The sequence below is a fragment of the Thermobia domestica genome, chromosome 18 (genome assembly GCF_964235325.1).
Source record: "Thermobia domestica chromosome 18, izTheDome1.hap1.1, whole genome shotgun sequence".
Lineage (NCBI taxonomy): Eukaryota > Metazoa > Arthropoda > Insecta > Zygentoma > Lepismatidae > Thermobia > Thermobia domestica.
This window is the reverse complement of record NC_137471.1, coordinates 7103619-7130247: the sequence shown is the minus strand read 5'-3', so window position 1 is coordinate 7130247 and position 26629 is coordinate 7103619. Positions and strand designations below refer to the sequence as shown.

Here is a 26629-nt window from a genome sequence, read left to right as displayed (position 1 = left end):
GGAAGACCTAGGCGTAGATGGGAGGACAATATTAAGATGGATCTTGCAGAGATTGGAATACAAAGTAGAAACTGGATGCAGTTAGCTAAGGATAGAAGTCAGTGGAGAGCTTTTGTGAACGCGGCATTGAACCTCCGGGTTCCATAGGCCATAGAGTTAGAGTGCAACTGTATGTGACGAATAATTTTAAAGAAGAGCTTCTTACACTAAAATGAAAATAATACTAGGGAATATAGGAGACGGAATAATGGCAAAACACTTACGATTATATACAATAACGACGTGACAATACTTTTTATTTATTTATTTTCTTTTTTTATTATATCCATCTATAAAAGAGTACATCAATACAATGCTACACAGAATTGCGTACAATGATAAAAATTTCAGAGCAGTCGGGGAGACCGCAAACAAATAGCTCGCAGCTACCCTGTTGATTTTGTTTTGCATAATGGCAGTTTTTTCTCATTGAAGAAAAAAAAAAAGGACAGGAACATTAGGTGAAGCAAAAGAGAAAGATTACATTTATATAATGTATGTATATATATATATACTCTAATACACAAATATTCATCATGTGAGGCTTACACAAACATGTGTACAAGTTGACATTTTTTTCAGTTCTTTTCTTTATCTTTTTACAGAAAGAAAATAATAAGTTTTGTACATTTTTCACCAACCGTATAATTTCCTGAGGAAACTATACTTATGATAAGCTCAACATATGTACTCAGTAGAAAATCTCTACCAAATACATTTTTTTTTTCTTTCTTATATAGGAGTTGCACGTATTTTCAATGCACAAATGAAGTTTTTTTCGATAAATGCATCACTGAAACAAGCTTTATAGTAAGTATCTTACATCCTAGAAACAGAGAATTATTGCACCTTGTAGCTTTTCAAAAAGTGTTTAATGATAGGTATCAGTCAGGCACAGACGAGGATCTAATTTAATCACAATGAGAAAGTATGTGCGATTACTTAAGTGAACTCGTTGCGTTCACTACGCACATTATTACGTCTGCGCCATAAGTTACTTTATTTAATCTTAATAAAAAATAAATAGAACTCTAAAATTGTAATAAAATATGCTACAGACGTGTCAGTTACTCCTGGAAGAAAAGGGTATTCTTAAATTAATTGTTCAATAACCATTTAAAATTATGGAAGTCATAGGCCATCAAAGTTCACTAATCTACATGATCTTTCCCTCCTCTTAAAAATATCAGCGAATCTCAATTTCCATATGAAATGAAAATCTAAATCTGACAGCGTACCACCTACTAGGACTGATACAAATCTTCTTATCTGATACCTGATACTTTAAAATAAAATACATTAAAAAAAATCGTAACGTCCTTTGGTTATCATCATTTGCACATTGAAAACAGAGTGGTATTTTCAATTTTTTTTTCCACGTACGTGTTGCAATATTATCCTTTTTGTCTCCTTACAAATACATTATAGTAACAAACTTGACAGGATAACTTTCACTACGGTGAACATTATTTTTTAATAATAAAAATAGATATGTACTTGAATGTGCAACTGCCACAAATGGCGGATGAGAAAAGTATGAGAAATTGATTAAAAGGAAAAAAAAAATATACATATTGAGCTTCGATGGTGATTGTCAGGTCAAAAATATCAAGATCTGGGAAGAAAAAACTAAAATAAAAAATAATGCTGCCTCAGAATAAATTACACATACTACCACTTTTTATAAATCACCCAAATTAAAAATCACACTAATATACTCTGGGTTTTACGTAACATAATTAAAGTTTATTAAAAGTCTTTTTCATTCATACACATCTCTACTATTTCACACATTTACGTCGGGCGCTAAAATTAGTAAACAATTAATAATAATAATAATAGAACAACAATGAAACAATGAAAAAATAATGGTGTAATCGATGATCATGAGTATAGATATGTTCATACACATAAAATTGTGATAAATGTTTAACACATATTCGTATCTCACCGAATTCTCAATCTCTCTTTCCATATATATATATGTATATTTTATACATTCATGATCACTCACACACACAGCTGTAAACAGTATACAGTTTCTGTTGATCATAAAATTTATGACAAGACCAACACTGTTGAAATTCCAAGGTTTTATTATTTTCGTGTCACAGGTATGATGATATATATAAAGAATACATCACACATAATACTATATAGTAAAACACTGATTTTTTTTCTTCCTAATTTGTATGATGCTACCAAAGAAGCAAAAAGTCGAAATGCGAGCTTAAAAAAAAAAAAAAATCGGCCATACCATTATACTTTCTTTTAAAATCTCATTGTTCTGTGAGCTACGCCAAGTACTACAGATCAGTATCATACCAAGCTGCAACTTGGTTATTATCTTGCGGTGGCTGCGGTAAAGGATCTAGGTCAAAATTTAAATCTGAGCCAGGCCCGCCAACATCCATTGGATCCATTGGTCCATACGTGGAACCACCGTGATGGGATCCGATGTCCAAACCTTGCATTGAATCTACTGGTACCTGGTCATAACCTATACAGAGAAAAGAAGAATAATTCAGTTCTATAGCCACACATGAAAATCTTTAGGTTTTCGCTTTTTTATCAGAAACTTTTCTAAGTAAAATTTGCCAATTTTTCTTTTCTCAAAAGAACTACAAAAAAACAAAAGACGAAATTTGAAGAGCATACCATCTTTAAATAAAAGCATTACCATTGATTTTATAAAACCTCTAATGTTACTGAAGCCGGTAAATCAAACACGCTCATAAACGTCCTAACATACAGATGGTGATCAGAAAAATGAAAACACCTGAACGAGATTGCAACTTACCAGATTAATATGGTGTCGGGCCACCTTTCGCCTTCAGAACAGCCTTGATGCGACGTGGGATGGAGGCATAGAGGTCATGAATGGTAGCAAGTGGAATTTTACACAATTCCTCCTGCAGGGCATCGGCCAGTTCTGTGAGAGAGGATGGAGGTGGAAATCGTCGCCGGAGTTGTGTTTCCAAGAGGACCACAGATGTTCAATTATGTTGAGATCTGGGGATTGGGCGGGCCAGGGGAGGTGTTGAACTTCATCCCAATGTTCCTCAAACCACGCTGCAACAACGCTAGCTGTGTGAATGGGTGCATTATCATCCTGGAAGATGGCGTCATTGTCCGGGAACAACATCCGGACCATAGGATGCAAGTGGTCTCCTAAAATTGCGACATAATCGTTGGCAGTGATTCGTCCGCTAAGTGTGACCACAGGACCCAAAGAAAACCATGATATTGCGGCCCACAGCATCGCCGAGCCGCCGCCATGTTTCACAGTTGGGCGGAGACACTGCAGACCATAAGCTTCATTGGGCGTTCTCCACACATAAACATTGGGAATAGGGTGAAGGATGAATCATCCGACCATATCACACGTTTCCAGTCCTCAACAGTCCAAGTTGCATGGTCGCGGCACCATTTGCGGCGTGCGAAAGCGTTATGGTCCCTGATGAGCGGTTTGGCCCGTGCAACACGACCCCGTAAGTTCATGTCATGTAATTCGCGACGGACTGTGATTGTCGAAACAGGGTGGGGGAGGTGCTGATTGAATTCCTCCGTCACTTGCTCCGCAGTGGCACGACGGTTCTGCGTGACAATGCGCTTTAATACCCGGCGTGACCTGTCACTCATGATTTTCTTCCGTCCACTGTTCCGCTTCCCCGATGTGGTTTTCCCGTGTGTTGTGTAGGCCGTCATCACCTTCGACACTGTCCCACGCGACACACCTAACACAGTAGTCACTGCCGTCACACTCACTCCACATAACCGCGCACCAACAATTTGCCCTCTTTGAAAATCTGAGAGGTCTCCCATTTTACACTACTTCCGTTTGCTGCAGCCACTGGACACTGCTGTTCCACTTGACGTAGTATGGAGACCGACCTAACACATCACCACCAGCGGTCCGGCGCTGCGGGCGCCACGACACCACTGCCAACCCATACATCTGACGTGTTGCCAACTACAGGTGTTTCCATTTTTCTGATCACCATCTGTACTTCTTAGCTATAAATAAACGACTAAAACTCTTACCACTGCCTTTCGAAGAAGCTCTTGGACGATATGTTCTCCGAATTTCGTTATTGCCTTTTGTTTTACAGTTATTTTGAGACAGGGGAAAAAAGCAAATTTTACTTAGAATAGCTTTCTAAGAGACAGGACTGACTGACTGACATCACTTTGCATTATAAAAATATATATATATATATATATATATATATATATATATATATATATATATATATATATATATATATATATATATATATATATATATATATATATACCAAATATGAATACAAACAAGAAAGAAATAATCTTTCTCTTCGAGGATTTGGTGTTTTAAGTCCCTTTCAGCACTAAGACTACACGAGAATGAGAATTACAGCTTCAAGTGGGATCTAAACCACTAGGTATTGGAACCCAGGTTTCTTGACCTAACACTCGTTCTGATTGTCAACTTCGCAATGTCCCAGTAGGCTTGAGGGCGACAATGATTAAAGCAAACGAATGATTATGGAAGATTTGATGGAATGAGAAAGTGAGAGGAAACTAGAGTATCTCGAGAAAACCCACGGACAATGTTGTCTACCACAAACTGACTTAGGGATCGAACCAGGGAGTTGAGTTGAGTTTATCATCCCTTTCAGCAGTGAGGCTATATGAGGCTGATTAACGTGGACTCCGAACATGAGCTCCCGCCGGGAATCGAATGCGGGTTTCCCCACGCGAAAGGCGCGTACGCTAACCGCTTAGCCGCGAAGGAGCTCTCGAACCAGGGACCCCACGCTCTACCATTGAGCCACCTTGTTCCAATGGACTATTTTGAGTGCTGCTACAGAACAATTTACATTTTTCTACCCTAACCATAAATGCACCAAAAACACAACACAAGGTGCTTTTAAAAAAAAAAACTCCACAACTTCGCAAGGTGCTCCTTACATCAAATGAAGCAACACAAATCTAATATATATCGGCGCGAAACTCTTTTTACGGTGTTGGAGCTAAGGTTTGTAACTGAGGAATTATCAAAATTGAGTCTCATTTTGAAACATGTCACGTTAAAACAAGAGACTTATGCCAGTTATTGCTGAAAATCCTAGTTATAAACCCTATTTTGTTTATAAAGGTGAAATTATATCTTTTTGCTTTACATTCTACGCTCAAGTCATTTGTACTAAATGTGATAGGTGTATAGAATGCCACCAGAATTTGTGGAAATGAAAAAAAATGATGACCAGGACAATCTATGAACAGATGTTATCCACCGCAAATTCACACGGTCTGGGATTAATTCTACAACAAACCCTTTTCCAAGCGCTCTACATAAGCCACAGTGCACATTGTACTCTTTCAAAAACAAAACAGTAAGAACATGATACTATTCACAACAAAATTCACATGACATGGGAACCGAACTAACCATTCACACCATACCATTTGTAAAATACGTTTTTAAGTTTATATGTAATATTTTGGATGCGTACAACTGAATCCCAAATTGTCTGGATACGATCTTCCTCATTATTATTTATCAACTACCTGAAATTTCAATATGTACAGATACAATACTACTAATCTTTTATTAACCAACTAATATATATCCAGATACCTAAACACAATCTTATTAATTAATATTACCAATTAATTCAAATTACGATGTATCCGTATACGATTTTACTCTATTATTTATTAACTAAAATCCAGAGATAACGAAGATATTTAATACTGTAATCACTGAAAATGGAAAGAAAGTTTAAAAAGAAACGGGCAAGCCTGTAACTGAAGACATCATCCCAGCATTTACATCGCGTGCTTGGGAAAACCCGAGACAAAATGCCCAAGGTCTCAACTTGAGTCATCCTGATTGAAGTGAGAATTCGTACCATTCACCTACGCCGCAGGATCGGCGCTAATCTTAATCACTAAGCTAAGAAATTAAACTGTAAATCTAATCTGGTTGTATTCATATTTGAGTAATCACTTTAGAAATGGTGCCAGTCAGTCAGTCTAAACTCTTAAAATAAAATGCATGCATGCGGACTAGCTCTGTGTGATGAAAAAAAAGGACATATTTACACAAACTTAAAAGCTGGGTGAAACAAAAGTTACTAAATTTTTCTTTTAAGAAAAATAAATAAAGCATCATTGGTGAAAACTCAAATTATACTATTCAAAGCAAATGAAAGCAACAAGCTAGGAAATAAGCAAAAAACTATAACCAAAAAAACAAGAGCTAGCCGGTAAGTATGGACTATTTTTCTTTCTTTCTTTTTCTCCTTTCTTCATTTTCTATATTTTTATTTGTATACTTCTGTTGTTGAAATGAACACAGACCTTGAAAAGGTCACCTACCTTGCTGTGTGTATGTTCGGCCTCCCTGTCCACTATGTACACTGGGAGGACCCTGTCCATACATACCGTCATATGCTTGGTCAGGGGCTAGCATGTCCTGGAACGGTGATATGCAATGCTTATAGTGCAATTTCTTTATATAAAAAAAATTATGATCTACAGCAGACAGGTTGCGCTCTACACTAAATACCCAACAAAACGTTTTTAAGAGCAGCTCTCTGTGGATTCATCGTTTTTTCTCTTCAATTTTTTTTTAGAATAACGACTTAATATTAAAATTTTGGATTCTATAAGCAGTCTAGTACTTAGAATGTACTGTAAAACTGGTAAAGGTTTCAGATATTAACGGCACTGACTTGTAAAGCAATTCCAATGCTTGTTTCGAAATGAAAGCTTTATGTCCCGATAATTATGCCGGGTAGGCTAAAGTAGACGAAGATGAGAATGAATGAAATGGCGAAATGAAGAGAGTGGGAGGAATCGAGAGAACCTGAGAAAACGCACGCACAGTTTGTTGTCCACCAACTACAAAGCCCACTTGGTGAGAGCTGGAATCGAACCAGAGATGAACGTTATGCCACTGGGCCAGTGCGGTCCTCCCCATACAATGCATATGTATAATAATGGAGTTTTCACTTAGTTTTAAAAGCTGGAAGCAGTAGCGTACGCAGGAATTTATTTCGGGAGGGGTCCAAACTCAATATAAGGGTATTTTATATTGAAATTCCTAAAGTTGCCCCTAAAATTAGGCTAAATTTACATAAAAGTCGAAATTTCGGGGAGGGTCCGGACCCCAGTACCCACCCCCTGCGTACGCCCCTGGCTGGAAGGCTCGGTCCCATACTTTTGCAACCACAACAGCAAACACACAAAACGCCACCTCTCCTGCAGACACAACTTATCAGCCAATGTCTTATAATATTAATAATACGATTAGCTCATTTTGACCTATACAAAAATCCTCTTTTATATTAGTAGATTTTCACTTGACATTTCCAAACCTTTTACAAGATCTGAATTCCCTGAGTTTTTCACTTTTTCCAGGTCGGTGGGAACCCCGGATAATGAAGGCAGATCATCCGCAACTGTGTTTACACAAACATTAAAGAATACGATAATATTTGAAATTTTGCTTAGGAGTTAATTCAGGCGAAAATTACGACTGCCCCGCATTGGACAGGACACATCATATGGAGATTAACTGGAGTTTAAGGCCCGTTTTAGACTCTATGCTAAATGAAAAAGGATCCTACCGATTAAACCATTATTCAGGTTTGTACCCTGAGACAAGAAAATCCCATCTAAAATTGAATTTGGAACCACGTACTTAGGAAATATCTGCCCACGAACGATCACTGTTCGGCAATATAGGGTGATGACGTTCCTTCAAGTCTAGGCTTGAAACAAAGTCACGTGTTTTGAGAGTAATGTACAATTGAAGAAACTCATTTTAATCACACTACAGTTATCATTTCAATACAACTTTGAATATATTTCTGGAGTTATTTGTAGGAAGGTGGGGGCAGATTCTAACAACCCTACGTAGTAACCACGCTATTTAACATTTTTCGATGTGTGACTTTTTTTTTAATCCCTGAATAAACTGATTTTACCCATTATCCGAACATGGACCGCATCAGGCTCTTACCGCACAAAATAGCTTCGATCACAACACAAAAATAACGGTACAGAAATTAAGAAATCAGCACGCAAACTGCGTTACTACCATCACGCAAAACCACCAGGAAGATTAAGAGATTTAACAGATAATACTGTAAAGCAACACAATTGCGTGGACTTGTAATTACAAATACCAAAAACTGTTGCTGCAATGTTACACAAGCAAAGAGAAGCAAGAGTCAGAAAAAAAAATTACATATACGTAATTTTAAGCAGTATATTAATCTCATCCCATGTTTTACATCTTTAAATCTTTGAAAAACTATCTACGTGACTGGATAGTACACTTTTGTAAACAGTTTCGAAATAAAACTTATTTATTTTTTTTTTTTAATTCAGATTTTCAATTCCTTGAAACTTTATTCCTATCTATTCGAAGTACATATCTTAATCATATTATTTAACTTAAGATACTTTTAATGTGCAGTGCATCATCCATCTTGCTTGAGTTATTACTTGTTAACACTGTGGTATTATCAATTTTCATTTAATATGTAGGTTTAAATTTGTAATAACACGACGTAATGGAATTTGAAAAATACAACTTTACGTTGGGTTGGTAACACTATTAATTTGGTGGTACTGCATAATGTCAATGTCCCCCTGTCGACATTTGCACTGTACAAAATTCCAGTGAACACTTTTTATTTGTTAGTTTAAAAGTTACAAGGTTGTTTCAAGAAATGGTCCTCCCTAATACGAAGGCAAGTCAAAGCTTACCCCACTTTCACCATAACTATCTTTAGATTGTGCATTTTGCCTTCTGTCCTTGAATGTTATATTGTTGTGGTAACGCTAATAGAGTTCGACCTCCTGTGTTCCATCTCTCTCTCTCTCTCTCTCTCTCTCTCTCTCTCTACTATCGCCGAGAGAGCATGGCCGCTTCGCTCGTAGTGTGCACCAAGAAGAATAGATTAGGCAATAACAATGCTGTTTTCGACAATATACTTCACCGTTTGGTGCGAATTTCTGCCTTCAGATTGTTGGTAAAATTATCACTGTATCTTGCACTGTTAACTGTGAGTCTCTTTTCCAAGTAGTTTTCCAATATAGGTCCTCTTTTGTCTCAAAATACGGGTAGCAACATCTTTCTTGTTTCTTTTTCCATTGGTATTTTGGGTGTTTTCGCTCTGTACTTCGTATTTTATATTCTGGTTCATAATGACAGACCAGTGTTCCGTGACTATTCTGCTTAAACATTCGCCGCCCTGATTGTTGTAGCGGTGGAAGCGATACTGTAAATGGTGGAAGTTGACGGATGTCCTGCTCCTTCGCGCGTCGCGGTCGTCCGGCCACTTTTAAACTTCTATATTCACTCGTACATATTTTTGTGTGGGACAGCATTGTTCACGTATCGTGTTGAAAGTCTCCGATCAATTATAGCCCCTAACACATTTTCAAACCAAAGAAATCGGATTACTGCCCTTTGTTCTTCCTTGGTGCACACTGCCAGCGGAACGACCATGTTCTCTCCCCCATAGAAGAAAGAAAAATGGAGAAATTAAGATCAAACACTGACAGCATTACCACAACATGCGAGGGCACAAAGAAGTGCGCACAATCTCAAGAGTGTTACTGCGAAAGAGCAGATAATTTTTGACTTTCCCTCGTACAGATAATGAAAATTCTGCCTCACTGTCTTCTTTATTAGATTATTGTCTTAGTAATTTCTTCACAAACAGAACAAAAATTCAATAATAGGCGAATTTTATTCAAGGGAAGCACCAGAACTTTTACCACGTCAGAGTCATTCGTTTTTCGAAGTGGAATGATCGATCTCGTATAAAACGCCTAATCACCAGAAATACTGTTGATTGTAGCGTATGTCGCTCGTCAATTACATTACACTAACATTTTTTTATTATTTTAAATTTAAAAAAAAAAAAAAAACTATGAATCGACAAAGTTCTGCTCTCTACCAGAATCCGATTCTAGTGCAAGTGATATTGAAAAAATAAGGTATAATAAATCAAAGCTTTTAAAAAAAAACTGTGCCTGCATAAAATGCAATTCTTATATCTTTTAAAAAATGCAAATTTAAAAAAAAAAGAAAAGACTACTGTACAATATTTATACTGTAAAAGCTATATATCAACATAAAAACACATGAAACTGCAACCATTACCAATAAATCCACGTATTTGAGCACTCATCAAAATTATACCAATAATAAGAATAATAAAGGTTCTTTGTCACAACACTATTCAGCGTCATGCTGTGTAATATTCAAAATACAAAAAAACACCGAAACAAAACGTAAAATGTATAAACATAATAAAATCATGTCTGCAAACGAATATTCATCAATACAATAGCATTACATTTTTTACAATAAAGAAACAACGCATGCAGATCAAAAATATATTTTCAGTGCAGGATACAAACTGTTTGGTTTCCCTTTATGATTTTGTTTTTTCTTTCTTTGGAAATCCATGAAAGAAAATTCTATCCCTGTTATAGAATGTTAATTTCTTACCTGTAAGTCTGGTCCCATCCCCAGTTCCCCACCATTCCACATATTTTGATCTTCTCGAAACAGAGAATTGGTCAACTCCATGGAGAGTCGCTTTTTATAATCCTGGGGTTTATCTTCCGACATTCGGAACAGCACCGCGGCTGCATATGTGGCTGAAACAAAATACGTTCATTTCTAAATCTCATTCACTTATATATCTCTTCAATCTAAGAAAGCACGTGATCAGAATAATTAGACACAAGAACAGAACTTAATGATTAGAAAAAGTACAATAATCAGGGCACGAAACTTCAGGTCTGAATCTCGTAGCGACATCAGGGATTTTGGCCGCCATTCTTTCTCCGTTAATTCGAAGGAAAACAAAGTAAAGACCAAATGCCTATAGCCAAACAACTATTTGGTTGTCAAACGTGGCCAGAAATTTCGCGCCCTGATCATATGATGGAAGTCAATCTTACCCGTTAGCACAATCTATTCGCTCTTCATAGAGATTATTTCTTCAATATTTCGACGCAATTCGACAACTCTATTGACGAAGGGTAAGGTTTTAAAGGGTGTAAAGTGGAAGATATTTGCAATGAATTCAAAATATACTCACTCTGCTCCTCCAATTGTGTGTCTCTAAAAGGTTAGACTAAATTTATCAACGTTGTCAAGACTTAATAAATGAAGTTATTGTGTTGGAATAAAATTTATGGAAACTTTTAGAAATATATCCCCTTCAATGAATAAATTTGTTAAAACCTAAATCATTCTTTTATTTACTGAAGGGGATATTCTATGTTTAAAACTTCCATAGATCTTATCCTCACGCAACATTTTTCCTTACTCGAGTTTGACAACACTGACGTTGTCAAGCGAAACTTTTCCCTCTAATACGACTCTTTTCAAAGATATATAATACTTTGGAGGAGAAAGTAAGTACATTTTCAGTTTATTCATACGAATGCAATGTGTTAAAACACACAAAATCGAAATGACGTATTTAGGGTGTCAAGACAGGTGAAAACAGCTTGGCGATTCCATAGTACTAGATTATTATTTCTTTCTGTGTAAACTGTTTAAGCTATCCAGTAAAGTTATTCACATTTTATCTATTTTCCTTGGTCTGAATTCAATTTTGGATTCTTTGTTTCAACCAAAATTGGAACAAAACTTTGCTTTCAGTGTTGATTTTTGAAGAATGTATAAGATTATGGTATGTTGTTATCATCAAATGCTAAGAAAGCTTTGAAACAATGATATTCTTTAAAAAAATCCCTAAGTGTACATTACAAAAGACGTTCAGTATGCTCTAATTCTCGTCCCGTTTTCCCTCACGTGGAATCAATTTTAACTTGAAGATAGTTATCTCTTGTAATAACTTTATGCTGAAATGAAAGATGATGTTTTTCCATGTATTTTTTTTTTTCCTTTACAGATGTTGATATTGGCAGTAGGGCAACTGTAACAACGTGATGAAAATTGGAAATTAGTGACGTTCGTGCTGTTATCAAATACCTGAAACTGAAAAGTCTACAGCCAAAGAAAATTCATCAGGACTTAGTACAAACATTACGAAAGTCCACTCCTCCTATCTGACAGCAGCGAATGGTACACCGTTCAGCTGTAGCCAACAGTTACGAATATTCCCATACAAGTGGGCCACCAGTAACAGTGACCACCGAGGAAAACATTGAGGGTCCTGGACATAGTTATGGGAGACACATGAATTCCCTTTAGGTATTTAGCAGTTTACAAGATTGTCATCAACAATCACAGTGCGTAACTATGTGTATGAAGAAAGTTTCAGCGAGACCTAAAACGCTGATCAGAAGATACGCAGGGTGACTTGAGTAGCACAGAACATAACGTTCTGCTCAGACTTACGACGACAGACGCAATATGGGTTCACTATTTTGACCCAGAATCTAAGCTCAATGCAATGAAAATACAAGGTCTGTATGATAAGTAATGAGACTCGCCGCGCCGCGGCGCGCGTGTCGCTGGAGCGGGTTTGTCGGTGATGGAGGATGTAGGGGGGGGTCCGAGCAAAGCAACGCACCGCGCGTCAGTTGGCTCCGAGCCTTAGTGGAGCGCGGACAAGCCTTGGACAAAGCCCTTGTGAACATTCTTGTCACGGCGGAAAATCAACAAACATGGAGGGTTCCATCGAACAGCGTTATGCGATCAAATTTTGCGTTCGCCTGGGGAAAACGGCTACTCAGACGCTTTCTCTCATCACGGAGGCCTACAAAGAGGAAGCCCTATCCAAAGCCCAGGTGTTTCGTTGGCACAGTGCGTTCCGGAACGGCCGGGAAAGCGTTGAGGATCTGGAGGGGGCTGGACGCCCGACAACAGTGACTACGGACGAAACTGTGGCAAAAGTGAGGGATCTCCTGAACTCAGACCGTCGATTATCGTTGAGATTGATTGCTGATGAACTCGATATGAACCACACAACAGTGCACAAGATTGTGACGGAACAATTGGGAATGAGAAAAATCTGTGCGAAACTGGTGCCGCGAGTGTTGACTGACGAACAAAAGCAACGACGTGTTGATTGTTGTCAGGAACTGTTGAACCTCATGAACAGTGACCCTAACTTTGAAGATGACGTCATAACAGGTGACGAGTCGTGGGTGTTCCAGTACGACCCTGAAACGAAACGTCAAAGCGCGGAGTGGCACACTCCTGCGTCCCCGCGCCCCAAGAAGGCCAGAATGTCGAAGTCAAAGGTGAAAACAATGTTGATTGTTTTTTTTGACAATGTGGGGGTGGTCCACAAGGAGTTTGTACCCCAAGGACAAGCCGTCAACGCCGCCTTCTACAAACAAGTCCTTGAGAGACTGCACAGGAGCGTCAAGCGGAAAAGACCGGCGATCGCTAGCCGGTGGAAGTTGCATCACGACAATGCCCCTGCCCACACCGCCTTCTTAGTGACCTCCTTTTTGACCCGGATTGGGGTGGAAGTCCTTCCACAACCACCCTACAGCCCAGATGTGAGCCCGGCCGACTTCTTCCTCTTCCCGAAGCTGAAGCCACGCTTGAAAGGAACCCGTTTTGCAGACGTCACAGCCATCCAAGCAGCCGTGACCACATTTCTAAAGGACATGCCGGCTGCTGACTTCCAGGGGGCGTTTGCAGCGTGGAAACATCGATTGCAGAAGTGCATCGACGCAAGAGGAGAGTACTTCGAAAGCTTTTAAGTCCCTGTACAGATCAGATCAATAAAACAATGTTTCCAGACCTGGTCTCATTACTTATCATACAAACCCTGTACATCAGTTTGCAACCCCGAAGAAATCGCGCGTTCAACCGTCAGCCAGAAAGATTATGGTAACTGTACTCTGGGATACCAAGGGGATACTGCTGTTGAATTATCTGAACACAGAACCATGTCAGCATTATGTTGACCTAACGACAAAAGTGCAAGGTCGAACAGCAAGCGGCGAGGAATTAACAGTGAATATTAGAGGCATAGAAACAAAGTTTACTTCAGTGTCGGCAGGATCCCGAGATAAATGTTAGGCCAATTTTACAATACATCTATCTCATGCGAAATACGAAATTAAAAGCTCCATAAAAGTAAGTCTCAGTTAGGGAGAAACACTTCTTTACCAATTCGTAATATATGCCTTCGAATTCATTGAAATTATCCGTAGATCATCTTTGCTATACATTTTCCACAATTTAACGAAGTAATTACTTACCAACACTGATACCGACTTTATCGGAGAATCAAAAGACAAAACTGACCGACCGACCTACACACGGTATAATGAAACTTACCAACACCTTCATTTCGAGAATGAAGCAATTCCGTAAGCGGAGCAGTTGCACCTTCCTGTTCAATCATCTCAGCTCCTTCTTTATCTGCTGCAAGCTCACAAAGGACTCCAGCAGCCACTCGCTGGATATTTTCTATTTCATTGAACAGCAACTGAAATATAAACCCCATTGCTTGCAATTACAGACATTCACTAAAAATAAAGTAGGTTGTGCAAAAATGTTTCTGAATGTTATGGCAAGTGCAAGTGAAAAGTTATTTTTTGTAACACCAAACAAATTTCAAAATATCTTCATTATTCTGTAACTTTAAAAAAGAGACAACTGCGAGGATTTAAATACGTGCTTAAGCAGTATTATTTATATTTATAAAAAAAAAAAAAAAATAATAAAATAAACATTAATATTGAAAATTACACTCTCTAATACTATTGCTTACTACGTGAGTAGTATGGGGCGGGCACATTGATTTTAATATTAATTATGAGTTTCCATATTGGATTTCTTTACTTTTTAATTTAAACAAACTTTCAACTGTTTCAAATCACTAAAAATAAACATAAATTGTAACAATATTATTACAATTATTATAACGTCCCATGGTTAAGCACTCATAGATAAAAGAACAAATCAGAAATGCAAAAATAGAAGAATTAACGAAATATAGGAATTGAAGGAACAAGATCATTTCAAGAGAAGACACGCACACTGTGTTGTTAATCACTATGTCATTTGACTTGAGATTGACACGGGAACCTTCAAACCAGGTGAGTTCTTTCACTGTACTACTATGTCTTTCTCTAAGATAGGATAAATAAATGTAAATGAATGACGACAAAATTCCTAAAAGAGGAGAGGAACAATAATTTAATTACGGCACAGTTGTTCATTTCGAGTTTTAGCATTTCTTTCAGCATCGGGGCTATATGATGCGTGAAGCTAGTTTATCGTGGACCCGAACCACATTAGCTCACACCGGGAAACAGCTGCGTAGTCTCGCCCGTATACTTGTTTGGTTCAGAGTCGTCAACCTTTCATTTAACGGACCAAACTGACTCTAAAGAGTGTCCATATCACGATTTGTATTATAAATATTTAAAACACGATATTACACTTGAAATTATGCTGAATAATTTAAAATACTTAATGCACACACGCCATTAGTGAAAAAAAAAAATACGTCTTACAACTATATTAGAAGGAAAAAAGCCAAGCTTCAGTTGCTTTCCTGTTGAATGTGGTTTCTTAACACACACAACGCAGATATTAGGTCAAAATGACTTTTTTTTTTTTTTTTTGGTCCTTTCATTACAAGGAAGAGTGGAATTCTGTGTAGTTTTTAAGTAAATTTCTAAAAGTTCTTTTTCGAAAAAATAACGCTAAGCCCATGTACTCATTAACTAATCATTTGAAAAAAATAATCGAGCATGAGTCGATTTTGACCTGATCTTGGAGTTTTGTGTAACTATTTTTAAATTTAATTTTATATATATAAAAAAAAAACACTTTCTTTTTCTGTTCAAATGATCCCACGAACTTTGTCAAACGACCTACACTTAACAATTTTTCAATCTTGCAGGTAAGTGGAAACACCAGTCAAAGCAATCCTTCCAAACACCTTCCGTTCAGTGGCTATCTGCACGAGTCGGTACTAGTGTAGTTGTAATAATGGCTGAAAACAGGCTACGGCTTTAATTCTCTATGGATGAATCTCAGAAAAATTATATCCTAAGGCTCTCTACTTTACATACTACTCTAAAATACAAGTATTTACTTGTTACGGAAAATACGCATTAGGTCAAAACTGCCCCGATCTTGGCATTTTAAAGAAATGATTTTTTTTTAGTTTAACGTCCCACGGTTATGCACTTTAGCTAAAAAGGACGGATGATTAACAAAAGTGAAATTAATTTTTTCTGCTCTCCAACCGGGAATCGAGCCCCGGTTGGCGTTCCGAGGGTTAATAAAGATCTAAACTAAATGAAATGTTTGTAGTAAGCCAACACTTCCGGATGTGAGGATCTCTTCGCGTATACGATGATGCTGTTCACGTAGCGTCTTAGTTCTGATAATTTAGAACCACATAGGGTCGATTTTTCTTTCAAGTCGTCATCGTCGTCCTAGTCATTATCCTTCATAACATTTTTATTATTTCTTCATGTTGAGAATATGGTAGCCTAGACCCTTGTCTATGTTTAGCCACTGTTCTACAGAAACCACATGTAGAGCCTGTCTATCTCATCTATGTCCTCGGAAAGTATGCGACCTATACTTCGGTCCCACCCCCGCCACCCTCTGACGGAGGAAATTCTCCCTTTGCGTACGGAAAAGAAGCGGATGACCAATTTGTCATTCAATCGTTTGGTCTTGACGACTGAAGATCGTAGGCTACTTAGAATGGCTAACAAGACAGAGCACAGTGAAGTCCGTGAAATAATTCATTTTGGCAACGCTTCCGCATCTAACAATTGAAAGATCTCGGCCGCAACAACTTCTCCCTCCTCTTTTGAGGGAGGTACGGGAAAGCACACATCGACTGCAGCGCGAGAAGGGGCACAGATCAAATAGAAAGATTCTAATACGCTCGAAAAGGTTATTGTTCTAGGAGAATTCTTTTCTATTCCAAATAAAGGACATCGTTCTTCTGAACATGTACGAAAAAATAATCACATTCATAGGCCAAGTGGTTCAGCTTTCATTATACTTCTGTTGTTTACATGTTAAGTCATATATACCCCAGACATAATGTATCATGCACCTGTATATAAACAAACTTCGAAACATTAGCCCATGTTGGAGATAAAGCTACACAACCATATTGCCTTTCAATAACTGGAGAAACAAAGAACCATAGTATCACCCTCAATCTGAATGTTTAATTTGGTATGTGTGGAAGAAAATTTCGTTGTAGCCTTCAGGTAGATTAGCGTAGGTTCGTTATAGTGTGTTGCTGTAGCAAAGATGAGATTAAACTGTATTGCCTTTGCGTTTCACTATGTCCGTTAGTAAACCTTCTCCCCCTCAGAAACTAAAAAAGAACTGAAAAAAGTGCTACCTTTTAAGAAGAAGATATACGAATTGGATGAACTTGCGATTGAAAGAGACACGAAATTATCCGACTTGCCCCATACCATTGCCAATATAATGCAATTGAGATTATTTGGAATCAAGTGAAAGGTGAAGTGGCACAGAAAAAAAAAAAAAAAAAAAAAACACTAACTTTAAAATTTCAGACGTAAAAAACTAGTTCCCGAAGAACTCGATGAAGATATACGAATTCGGCCCCACTCTTCCTTCAGAGGAAACGCTCTCTTTGCTTAGGGAAAAGAAGTGAATGACCTCAGCTGTGTTGCCAATTTGTCAGTCAATCGTTTGGTCTTGACGAGTGAAGATCGTAGGCTACTTAGAATGGCTAACAAGACAGAGCTCAGCAAAGTCCGTGAAATAATTCATTGTTGGCAACGCTTCCGCATCTAACAATTGAAAGATCTCGGTCACAACAACTTCTCCCTCCTCTTTTGAGGGAGGTACAGGAAAGCACACATCGACTGCAGCGCCAGAAGAGGCACAGTTCAAATAAAAAGGCTCTACCAGTAGACTGCACGTCACTACGAAACACAGTAAACGAAAAGAGTAGATCAGAACCCGCGCTTGAACCTGCCCATGTGTACGAATTATCACGAATGTATCCGAACTTCCGATTCGAACAAGCTGTGATGGTGGCGGCACTGTTGTTCTGTACAAACCGCTGCCATAGTACAATTGCATCTGTCGCCGCGTTTTTTAAAAATTTGGTCGAAGTTTTTGCCTGAACAGTGTGTTTCTCTTAACTACATTTACTATCGATTAAATCGAAAGTTCACTGATTATACATTCCATTAAATTGAGAGTTTATTGTAATGTTTTAACTAATGCGTAAACCTCAAGCTGATGGAAATATTTGTTGCCTATTATGAAATTAGTAAATATGTAAGCGTGAACTTCGGTGTAAAAACGCGTTGTTGAGCACCAAAGTTCGCTCATGTCAAGATAATATTCTGACATCCTTAAGAGGCTTCATCCCGGCGAAATTAAAATACCGCTAATTTTACAGTAATTATGTGATATCTTCAAATAGATAAAAGATAACTGAAATGTGGAACAAGAGCGCCCTAGACAATATTACTTTGCGTGAGGTACCGTTATCACAAATCCGTTTTCAGCCGTTTAGAAACGCGAAAATAAATGCCGATTACCAAAATGGCTCGAAATCGAAAACAGATAAGTGAGTCGTGATATTGTGTCTCATGTAAAATGATATTGTCTAGGGCACTCTTGTTCCACACTTCAATTATGTTTTATCTATTTGAAGATATCACATAATTACTATAAAATTAGCGGTATTTTAATTTTGGCGGGATGAGGCCTCTTAATATAAAGAATAATGTGACCAAAAGACCCCAGAAGATACAGCTTGAGTACGAATTCTGAAACATCGATTTAGTTCCTTCCTACGTCAAGGACATCCATTCTTTCGCAAATTATTGACAGAGAAACATGCATATGGTACTTGTTCCACCTGCCAACATGGACAAGACTATATCACTTACCTGAACAAATATTGGTATCACTAACTGTCCCCGAATAATTGCCCTATTATGTGATTCTCTTGCTAAAATGTGAAGTGCTCCCACAGTTCCTTCCACGATCTCCTCCATTCGAACACCATCGGCGTAAGCTCCTGCTTGCTGGCTTCCGCTACTTGCAACCGAGGACCTCTGAAATTTCAATCACAACATAAAGACATTATTTCTATTTTTGAGAAAACAATATATACAGGGCTCGAAAATTCCCAGATTTTTATTATTGTGGCGCCTGGTTTCCAGAACTAGCGCCTAGATCACAGGAAAATTTTTCAAGTACTCAATATATCATATAATCAAAAAACTGAATTAATTAATGTGTATACAACCATTTTACTAATGCTAGGAATAGATTAAGTGCAACTGAACGCCTTCAAAGTTAACACACGATAGATTTGAAAATTTTAAAAACTATAGTCTTAACTAATTATAAAAGGGTTACACTTTCAATACATATATGACTTTACATCAAGTACGAAAACCAACTACTATTAAATAAGAGTGCTTACCAGTTGCGTTGTTGTCCTTATTTTGGTGCCATGACGGTTATGTTAACACTATTATTTCCATCGTTACCGAATACAAGTGTAAAATACTTTTCACATATCTGATCTTTATGTCAAAAATTCAATTTCAGTTGCACACTATAGTCACCGTCCTCGTTCCCCTGTATTCAAACCCAAGTGTACTCTCTACTTCCTTCCAATTTCCTTATTGCATATACATTCTATATCGTGATAAGAATGTGGATTTAATGATTCGGTCCACTAAACACAGTGCGACTTGTTTTTGGCGAAATCAAATGGGACTCGAAAAAATTTACGTTAGAGATAGTTTACAGTTAACAAAAAGTAGACCTATGCTAAGGAAAACAAACAATAGTGACATGTGTATAGCGCATAAGGAAGTTTGATTTGTATGGCGTAGTAATATTTTCTTAATTACTGTTGAAACCGGATGTGGTGGTAAATTTCTACCACTACTGGTTAAAGTAGAGAGAAGAGATAGAATATATTATTGAGACGCTAAATTGATTACAGAGAACTACTACTCGGTACTCATTAACGTTTTACTCTATAGCGATCAACGTAAAAACCGGAAGTGGCTGATTTGTCACTTCCGGTTTGAATACAGGATTAATAGAAGGTAACTATTCTTAGAACGATAAATCGATTCCTATTCCCGGCGGAAGCTCATGTAATTCGGTTTCCACGTTAATCAGTAGGTCCACGTCTCATATAACCTCGCTGCTGAACGGGAGGTTGAACTCAAAATCAACTCAACTCCGTTTTAGTAGAGAGTCAAATTAAGAGTGGAAATCCTATGTACCCCTGGGACGCTTAATCTGTTGCAAGAAACCGCTTTTACTCCACAGTGATCAACGTTACAACCGGAAACGGTTGATTTCTACAAATTCTGGCTTGAATATCGGCTCCAAACACAAATTCTATTCCTAACTTTTTATTTGTGCATTCCGACCGAATTTGATGATGATCCATCAAATAGTTATTGAGATGTTTTGAATTCTGGATGAACGGACGCACACACGGACCGGGCAAATATATTAAGGAGTTTTAGTAATTGAAATTTCCTAAAAATTAAATCACGGATATACCGAGATAAAATACTGTAAATATTTTATTTAATCAGGCTATTTACTTCGACTACGAATAGACACAAAACCTAAAATAAACAGATACAAACCTATATACTTTTTTTTTTTCTTATTTCTTTCAATAGTAAAGGAGGGTTCTCTGTATACACTGCTGCTTGGCTGGTCGACTTCCCATAAACACTTTATTCTGAGCGACCACACTACGCTCTATGGAAACCTCTTCGTTCGAAAAGTTGCGCGGTATCTCGGACCTCACATGACAGAACGAGCTTCGTCGACTTAAGGTTAAAAGTGTAAGATAATAAAAGAACTAATACCTTCCTTCAGACATGTAGTGTATATATATATGAACAAAAAATTAAAATATATTTTAAAAGGATCCTCAACGATACATTCTGGAACTAGAAATTTTGCGTTAAAAAGTTTATTTCGATTTCCGTTTTCCCCGTAACTCAGTTTCCGTTTGATGAAAGTTTTTTTATTATTAATATTATTATTATTATTAAATTCATAGGACTGTGAAATATTTATGTTTAATAAGGGACACGTTGAAAGCAGTTTTTACTATATACAAAAAGAACTGTGTAAATAATGAATAGAAATTAGTTATCGACACTATTTACAAAACAACCCAAGATTCAAGTTAACTTGCAATGGAACTCAATGTTGCCAAATCCACTTTCCTGAAGTATCTTTTCATCATTATTTTTAATCGTGAATTCGTGATTATTTTGTTAAGAAGTGTATGTACCTAATTTTTATTCATTATTTTTGCTGTGCTTTTTTTTTTATACGATACTTAGTAGAACGAATTATTTACATTTACGTTCTAATCACATACATTTACAATAGTTTTTAGTTTAATGTTCCACGATTATGCTCCCAGGGTAAGACACAGGGTGATGATAATGAACGAAATAGTAAAGAAAGAAGAAGAAGAAAAAATGAACATGGTTAGTCCACCAAAAGCCCACTTGGCGTGAGCTAGGATCGAACTAGACCTCCGGTATCGGAGGTACGCGGACTATTTTCACTAAAAGAATTGGAAGAAGGTTAGTATTACCCTCAACTTGATCACAGATGACAATTTCGCATAATTTTCATCTCGAACTATTCTATTTAATGCACTAGATTCTACAGATGCTACTCTACATACATCGACTAAAAATCCTATGGCAACAGATTAAAACTATACTCCAAACTACATCTTTGTAGAAATTTCAACGATTACTATCAATAACATTAAAAAAAAAAAAAAAATATATATGCTACTAACGAAGTAACCAGACTCACAAGTGAAGATTTGGAGTTTAACAGTGTTTCAGCCTGTGACCACAGAATTAACGCTACCGGTTCGACACATGCTGAAGTGAAGAAAAATCTTACGTACTTCTGCGCTACTTACTCGTTGCGTATCTTGGAATGCTCTCATCAGCAAACGAACCAAATGGTGAATGGCTCCGTGCTCCCTCAACGGTGCGTGGTTGGCTGGACAAAGAGCTAAGTTACGAATGAGTCCAATGACAGCCTTGACCAGGGGCCAACGGGAAGGTGGGTGAAGCAACTTCACAATTACTTGAAGGCCATAATTCAGTCTGACAGCATTTTGGGCCATTTCGGATTCTACATGACGCGACGTCAGATGACGCAGAGCACAAATCTGGAAAAGAATAAGATAACAAGGATTATTTTATAATTATTAAAAATATTACGATCTTCACAATAATGCAAGCTTTAAAAAAAGAAAGAAAGAAAGAAAACTGTATTTTACCGAATCATTTTTCAAAAATTAAAGATCACTATTAGAATTCAGTGATATACCTTGTACTTCAGTGCCCAATAGAACTAACTACTATTATCGCGTTTTAAACAATCTGTACCACGGGCTAATATACAGTACTTTGTTTCTTACACGAAAACTCAAAGTTGCGGAAATTTATTCCTGAAGCTCCTTATGTTGTCATATGAAAGTCTTATTGAACAGTTTAATTATTTACTATCTCTCTGTTGGCACCTGTAAAGAAATTCATGAATTCTATGTCAAATCACTTGCTCTTTTATTTAGATATTATTAAGAGGAGGAAGAGAGACTGGTTGAAACATTCACTAACAAACTGTCATGAGGACGTTTTAGAGGGTTTATGGTAGCCGGAAAGAGGGAGGGGGGGCTACAATTAATGAACGATATCAAAACAGAGAAATCGCACGTGAAAACGAAGAGGTTAACGGAAGACCGTGGAAGCTACTCAATTGCAGCAAATGACTAGCCAACAATGACAGAACACATATGATCATGATTTATCGCTCTAAACAACAGCACATCAAACATTTTCGGATACTATATCAAACTATGACAAATACATGGTAGTTCTAGTTATTGGTGAATTTTCTTATGAATTCCAGAAATCATTGATTTGACAATGAAAGCAGACAGGATATCGGTTGTTCGTTTTCAGAGATGTCCTTACATATTTTACCGAAAACGTAATATACAAATCCCTAGTACACATTAGCATACAATATAATGAGCGACCGTGTACTCCTCCTCCTCCTCCTCTCTCTCTCTCTCTCTCTCTAAAGATAATCTGTTTACGAATAACGGTTAAAATTAATTGGAGTTGTAATTCTCATAACTGTATCTTGGTTTGAAAGTGGTCTCACATAATTACCAATTCCTATTGCTTCCTTTGGTACGAATCACAGACTCAAGTAACGAAACAGAAAACAAAGTTAGGATGAAAATACAAACTTCCATTATATGTTGCTACCATTATTCTTCTCGATAACTGTCAACAACAGCTATTGCTGTCTCGTCGGCAGTTTAAATAGATTTAACACTACTTATTTATTTTGAAACTATATTTTCAAAAGGGACTTCCACAAAGTACACATACAAGCACAAAAACTGGCTGCCACAGAGAAATTCGTACTGTAACTCGAGCACCTTAAATATATTCCACGTAACTCTTGTTGCGTTCGCTCTTACTGTCCAGAACACCTCTCATACATATGCTATTTTATTCTTTCAATACTGAGAAAACAAAAGAAGACCTTTTAAAGCAATTCATTAATACTGACTTTTCGCCGTTCGTACTTACAGCAGGTTCTGTGATCTCCTCTCGGTCTCCGGCATTGATGATTGTTCTGACCAACGCATCTACTCCTCCCACCTGACAGACCGTGACTTTATTACGCTGGTTATTACAAGTAAGATTGGATAAAATGCCGGCAGCACAAGTTACCACGTTCACGTCACTTGAGGCTAACAGCTGCACCAAGCTCTGAAGAAGTCCCTCCAAACCATCCTGAAACAGAACAGGTATGTGATGTGTTAGAATTACTACAATTACAGGGTCTTAATCTACACATATAAAATTAAGGTCTTTTTTTAAGGAACCATGTGATCAGAATTTTGTTGAACATGAAAAATACCTCTAAAACAGAGCAAATATTGCTGTCTGTCTATGGTGCGTCCGTATTATTTTTCTACAATACTCCGTAAACTTTACTGTTTGATTATTCATGTAGTCCTAATCTCCGTATTACTTCTTGAACCAATTCTTATCAAGGAAAATTCTAATTTGCCAATACAAATAATGTTTCAAAGAACAGAATGTAAACATCTTTAACGTTTACTTAACATCTTATGTTGCTTTAAAAGAAGAAAGTGTTGATGTCTGACAAGATTTCCAGTAGTCTTACGCAATAGTTTCTAAACTGAGGGGGAGTTTGCTAGAGAAGTATTGTATTATACAAGTTAAAGAAAATGTTGAGAAACATTCGACTGAAAAGTGAAATACTAAAAACTGATATTTTATATTTAAGGAGAAAAAACTTGATGGTAGGTGTTTAACTTTTGTTGATTAGTTTGTGTGAATTAAATGTTCCCGAAGATATTGAAATATTCACACTTACCACTTTGGTTCCAGCATCAGACAGATTTCGCAAAGTCCACAAGCAATTTTGAACAAGACGCTGGCTGGGATGTCCTAAGTGCATCGCTAAAGCTTGCATTCCACCAGCTTCCACAATAGCTGGCTTGTTACTTGAACATACAGACAACACTAAGAGAAAAAATGGAAAATTATAAAGAGCCAGCAATACAAAGTGTAGGATTTGATTAGTTGATGTATTTAGTTTGTAATGAACATTAAATTACTTCAGTTTTTGAACAAACAAGCTACAAGTATACTAACTCTGGTATGTCGTGGATTTACCACAAATATATATACAGCAAACAAACCATTATTTCATATTTTCACTGCTCCCTTACATCTTCCTCCTCGACTGAGAAAGACAGACAGACAGAAAGAAAGAAAAAGAAAGAAAGAAAGAAAGAAAGAAAAAGAAAGAAAGAAAGCAAGCAAGCAAGAAAGAAAGAAAGAAAAAGTACGAAAGAAAGAAAGAAAGACTTGACAAAAACGAAACTAGATAATTTATATACAGTAGAAACAATTATCTACCGTATTTGTCCATGTAACTTATGCATTTTCTTTAATCTATTTTTGATCACTGAAATATCTAGAGTGCATAAAAGATACAGATTTTTTTTTTTTTTTTTTTTTTTTTTAACGGAGGTCCTGACCTGAGTTTTATTCTAATATACGCAATCAAGAATACACTACATTTGTAATTTTTTAGCAATTTTTAACATATAACTAATTTTGAACTATCAATTTATGACAACAGTTCATTAATGCTTTTTTTCTACACTCTTTGTATATCACTAAATGCGCACTTGTAGAATAATTGGTCTGCTTTAAATTTCATTTATCACGTAAATAAAATACGATGCAAGTATATAGACCTACCATTCTCTATTAATAAACTTTAATTAACAAGAACATTGCATGAGTAATTGATAATTCATCTATGCTCCTTTGATGCATTTTCATGTTAAGGTGCCAAGTACACGTTACCTAGAATCTGCATACAGGATTTTTGTGAAGCAGGTAGTGGAGTTACTAGTAAATGGTACTGTGGAATGCGAGAATTGGAAATAAGTTAGTACCGGTACATTTGAATGCAAAGACTTGTTATATATATATATATATATACACGCACACAAGCATTTTTTATGATCTCTTAAATACTAAACCTATCCTACCCTCTCTTTTATCAGAATAAGTACACAGTAAACAGGTATTTAACGAAAGGAATTTCACACTATACTTTAAACCGTGCACAAAATACGCAATGCAAAAATAAAAGTTAACATTAATCCTTTAAAAATTAGTGTGTAAACTACGCGAGCACATATGGTGGGCACAAAACAAATTGAATTGTACACTTTGAAGTTTTACTGAATTCAATCCAGCACTTACATGGGAACGATACAGGCAGTCACTATATAATCCGTCATTTACTTTTTGTGTATTTTTACTTTTAAATATCAGCTGCCAATTCACAAGTAGAATTTTTATATGGAGATTTATCAATATAGTATGATTTTTTTTTCAGAATAATGTAGTTGTATAATCATGAATAAATGGTAAAAGAAGTGTGAATCAAACAATAATAAAATGAGGAATGAAGAAAGAAAGAAAAAAACTGAGGGGTTCTAAAATATGAGTATTATGGAACATAGGCATAGGAACAGAAGCAAACAACAAAACCAAACCAAATACGGGTATATCACGCAGAGACCATATCAATGTGATTTTTAATGATGTTTACCGAACTTTGATAAAGGAAAGAAGTTTTTACTCACTCACATTAGTTCTTTCTCTAGAATAGACAAAGCATATAACAAGTTCGGTACATGATTTCTTTCTAGCGAATATATAAGACCTTACAAAACATTAACAAATATTAGCAGCCGCGAATTTCCCTTTAACATGTGCTGCTCAAGTATTAGCCATTGAAAGTCCAATTAATGTTCAGATAGCAACTAATCAATAATTTGGTTACAAAGGTAAACAACCACTAAAAATTACAATTTCTTCGTACACGACTTTATTAAATATTCTATCAGGCCTTGTTTCCATTGTGTACTAATACATAATAACACACTGAGCAAGGCTATGTGATAATATATATATATATATCACGTAACAGTTTCAA

General features: G+C 36.7%; 1 protein-coding gene across 6 annotated transcripts in view; it reads right to left on the bottom strand.

Annotated features, from left to right (window-relative positions):
* Nucleotides 1-289: 289 nt before the first annotated feature.
* arm (armadillo) overlaps nucleotides 290-26629 on the bottom strand; it is a 68478-nt gene continuing 42138 nt past the window's right edge. For 3 of the 6 annotated variants that reach the window (XM_081745206.1, XM_081745209.1, XM_081745207.1), the window contains 8 exons: nucleotides 24482-24630; nucleotides 23665-23871; nucleotides 21957-22226; nucleotides 18919-19086; nucleotides 14333-14483; nucleotides 10562-10713; nucleotides 6406-6502; nucleotides 290-2539 (listed from right to left, as the gene is read on the bottom strand). In XM_081745206.1, coding sequence (XP_081601332.1) covers nucleotides 2346-2539; nucleotides 6406-6502; nucleotides 10562-10713; nucleotides 14333-14483; nucleotides 18919-19086; nucleotides 21957-22226; nucleotides 23665-23871; nucleotides 24482-24630 — 1388 coding nt within the window. In that variant the 3' untranslated portion in view covers nucleotides 290-2345. The remainder of the gene's footprint in view (nucleotides 2540-6405; nucleotides 6503-10561; nucleotides 10714-14332; nucleotides 14484-18918; nucleotides 19087-21956; nucleotides 22227-23664; nucleotides 23872-24481; nucleotides 24631-26629) is intronic. The other 3 variants (XM_081745208.1, XM_081745210.1, XM_081745211.1) reach the window with 2 other exon arrangements.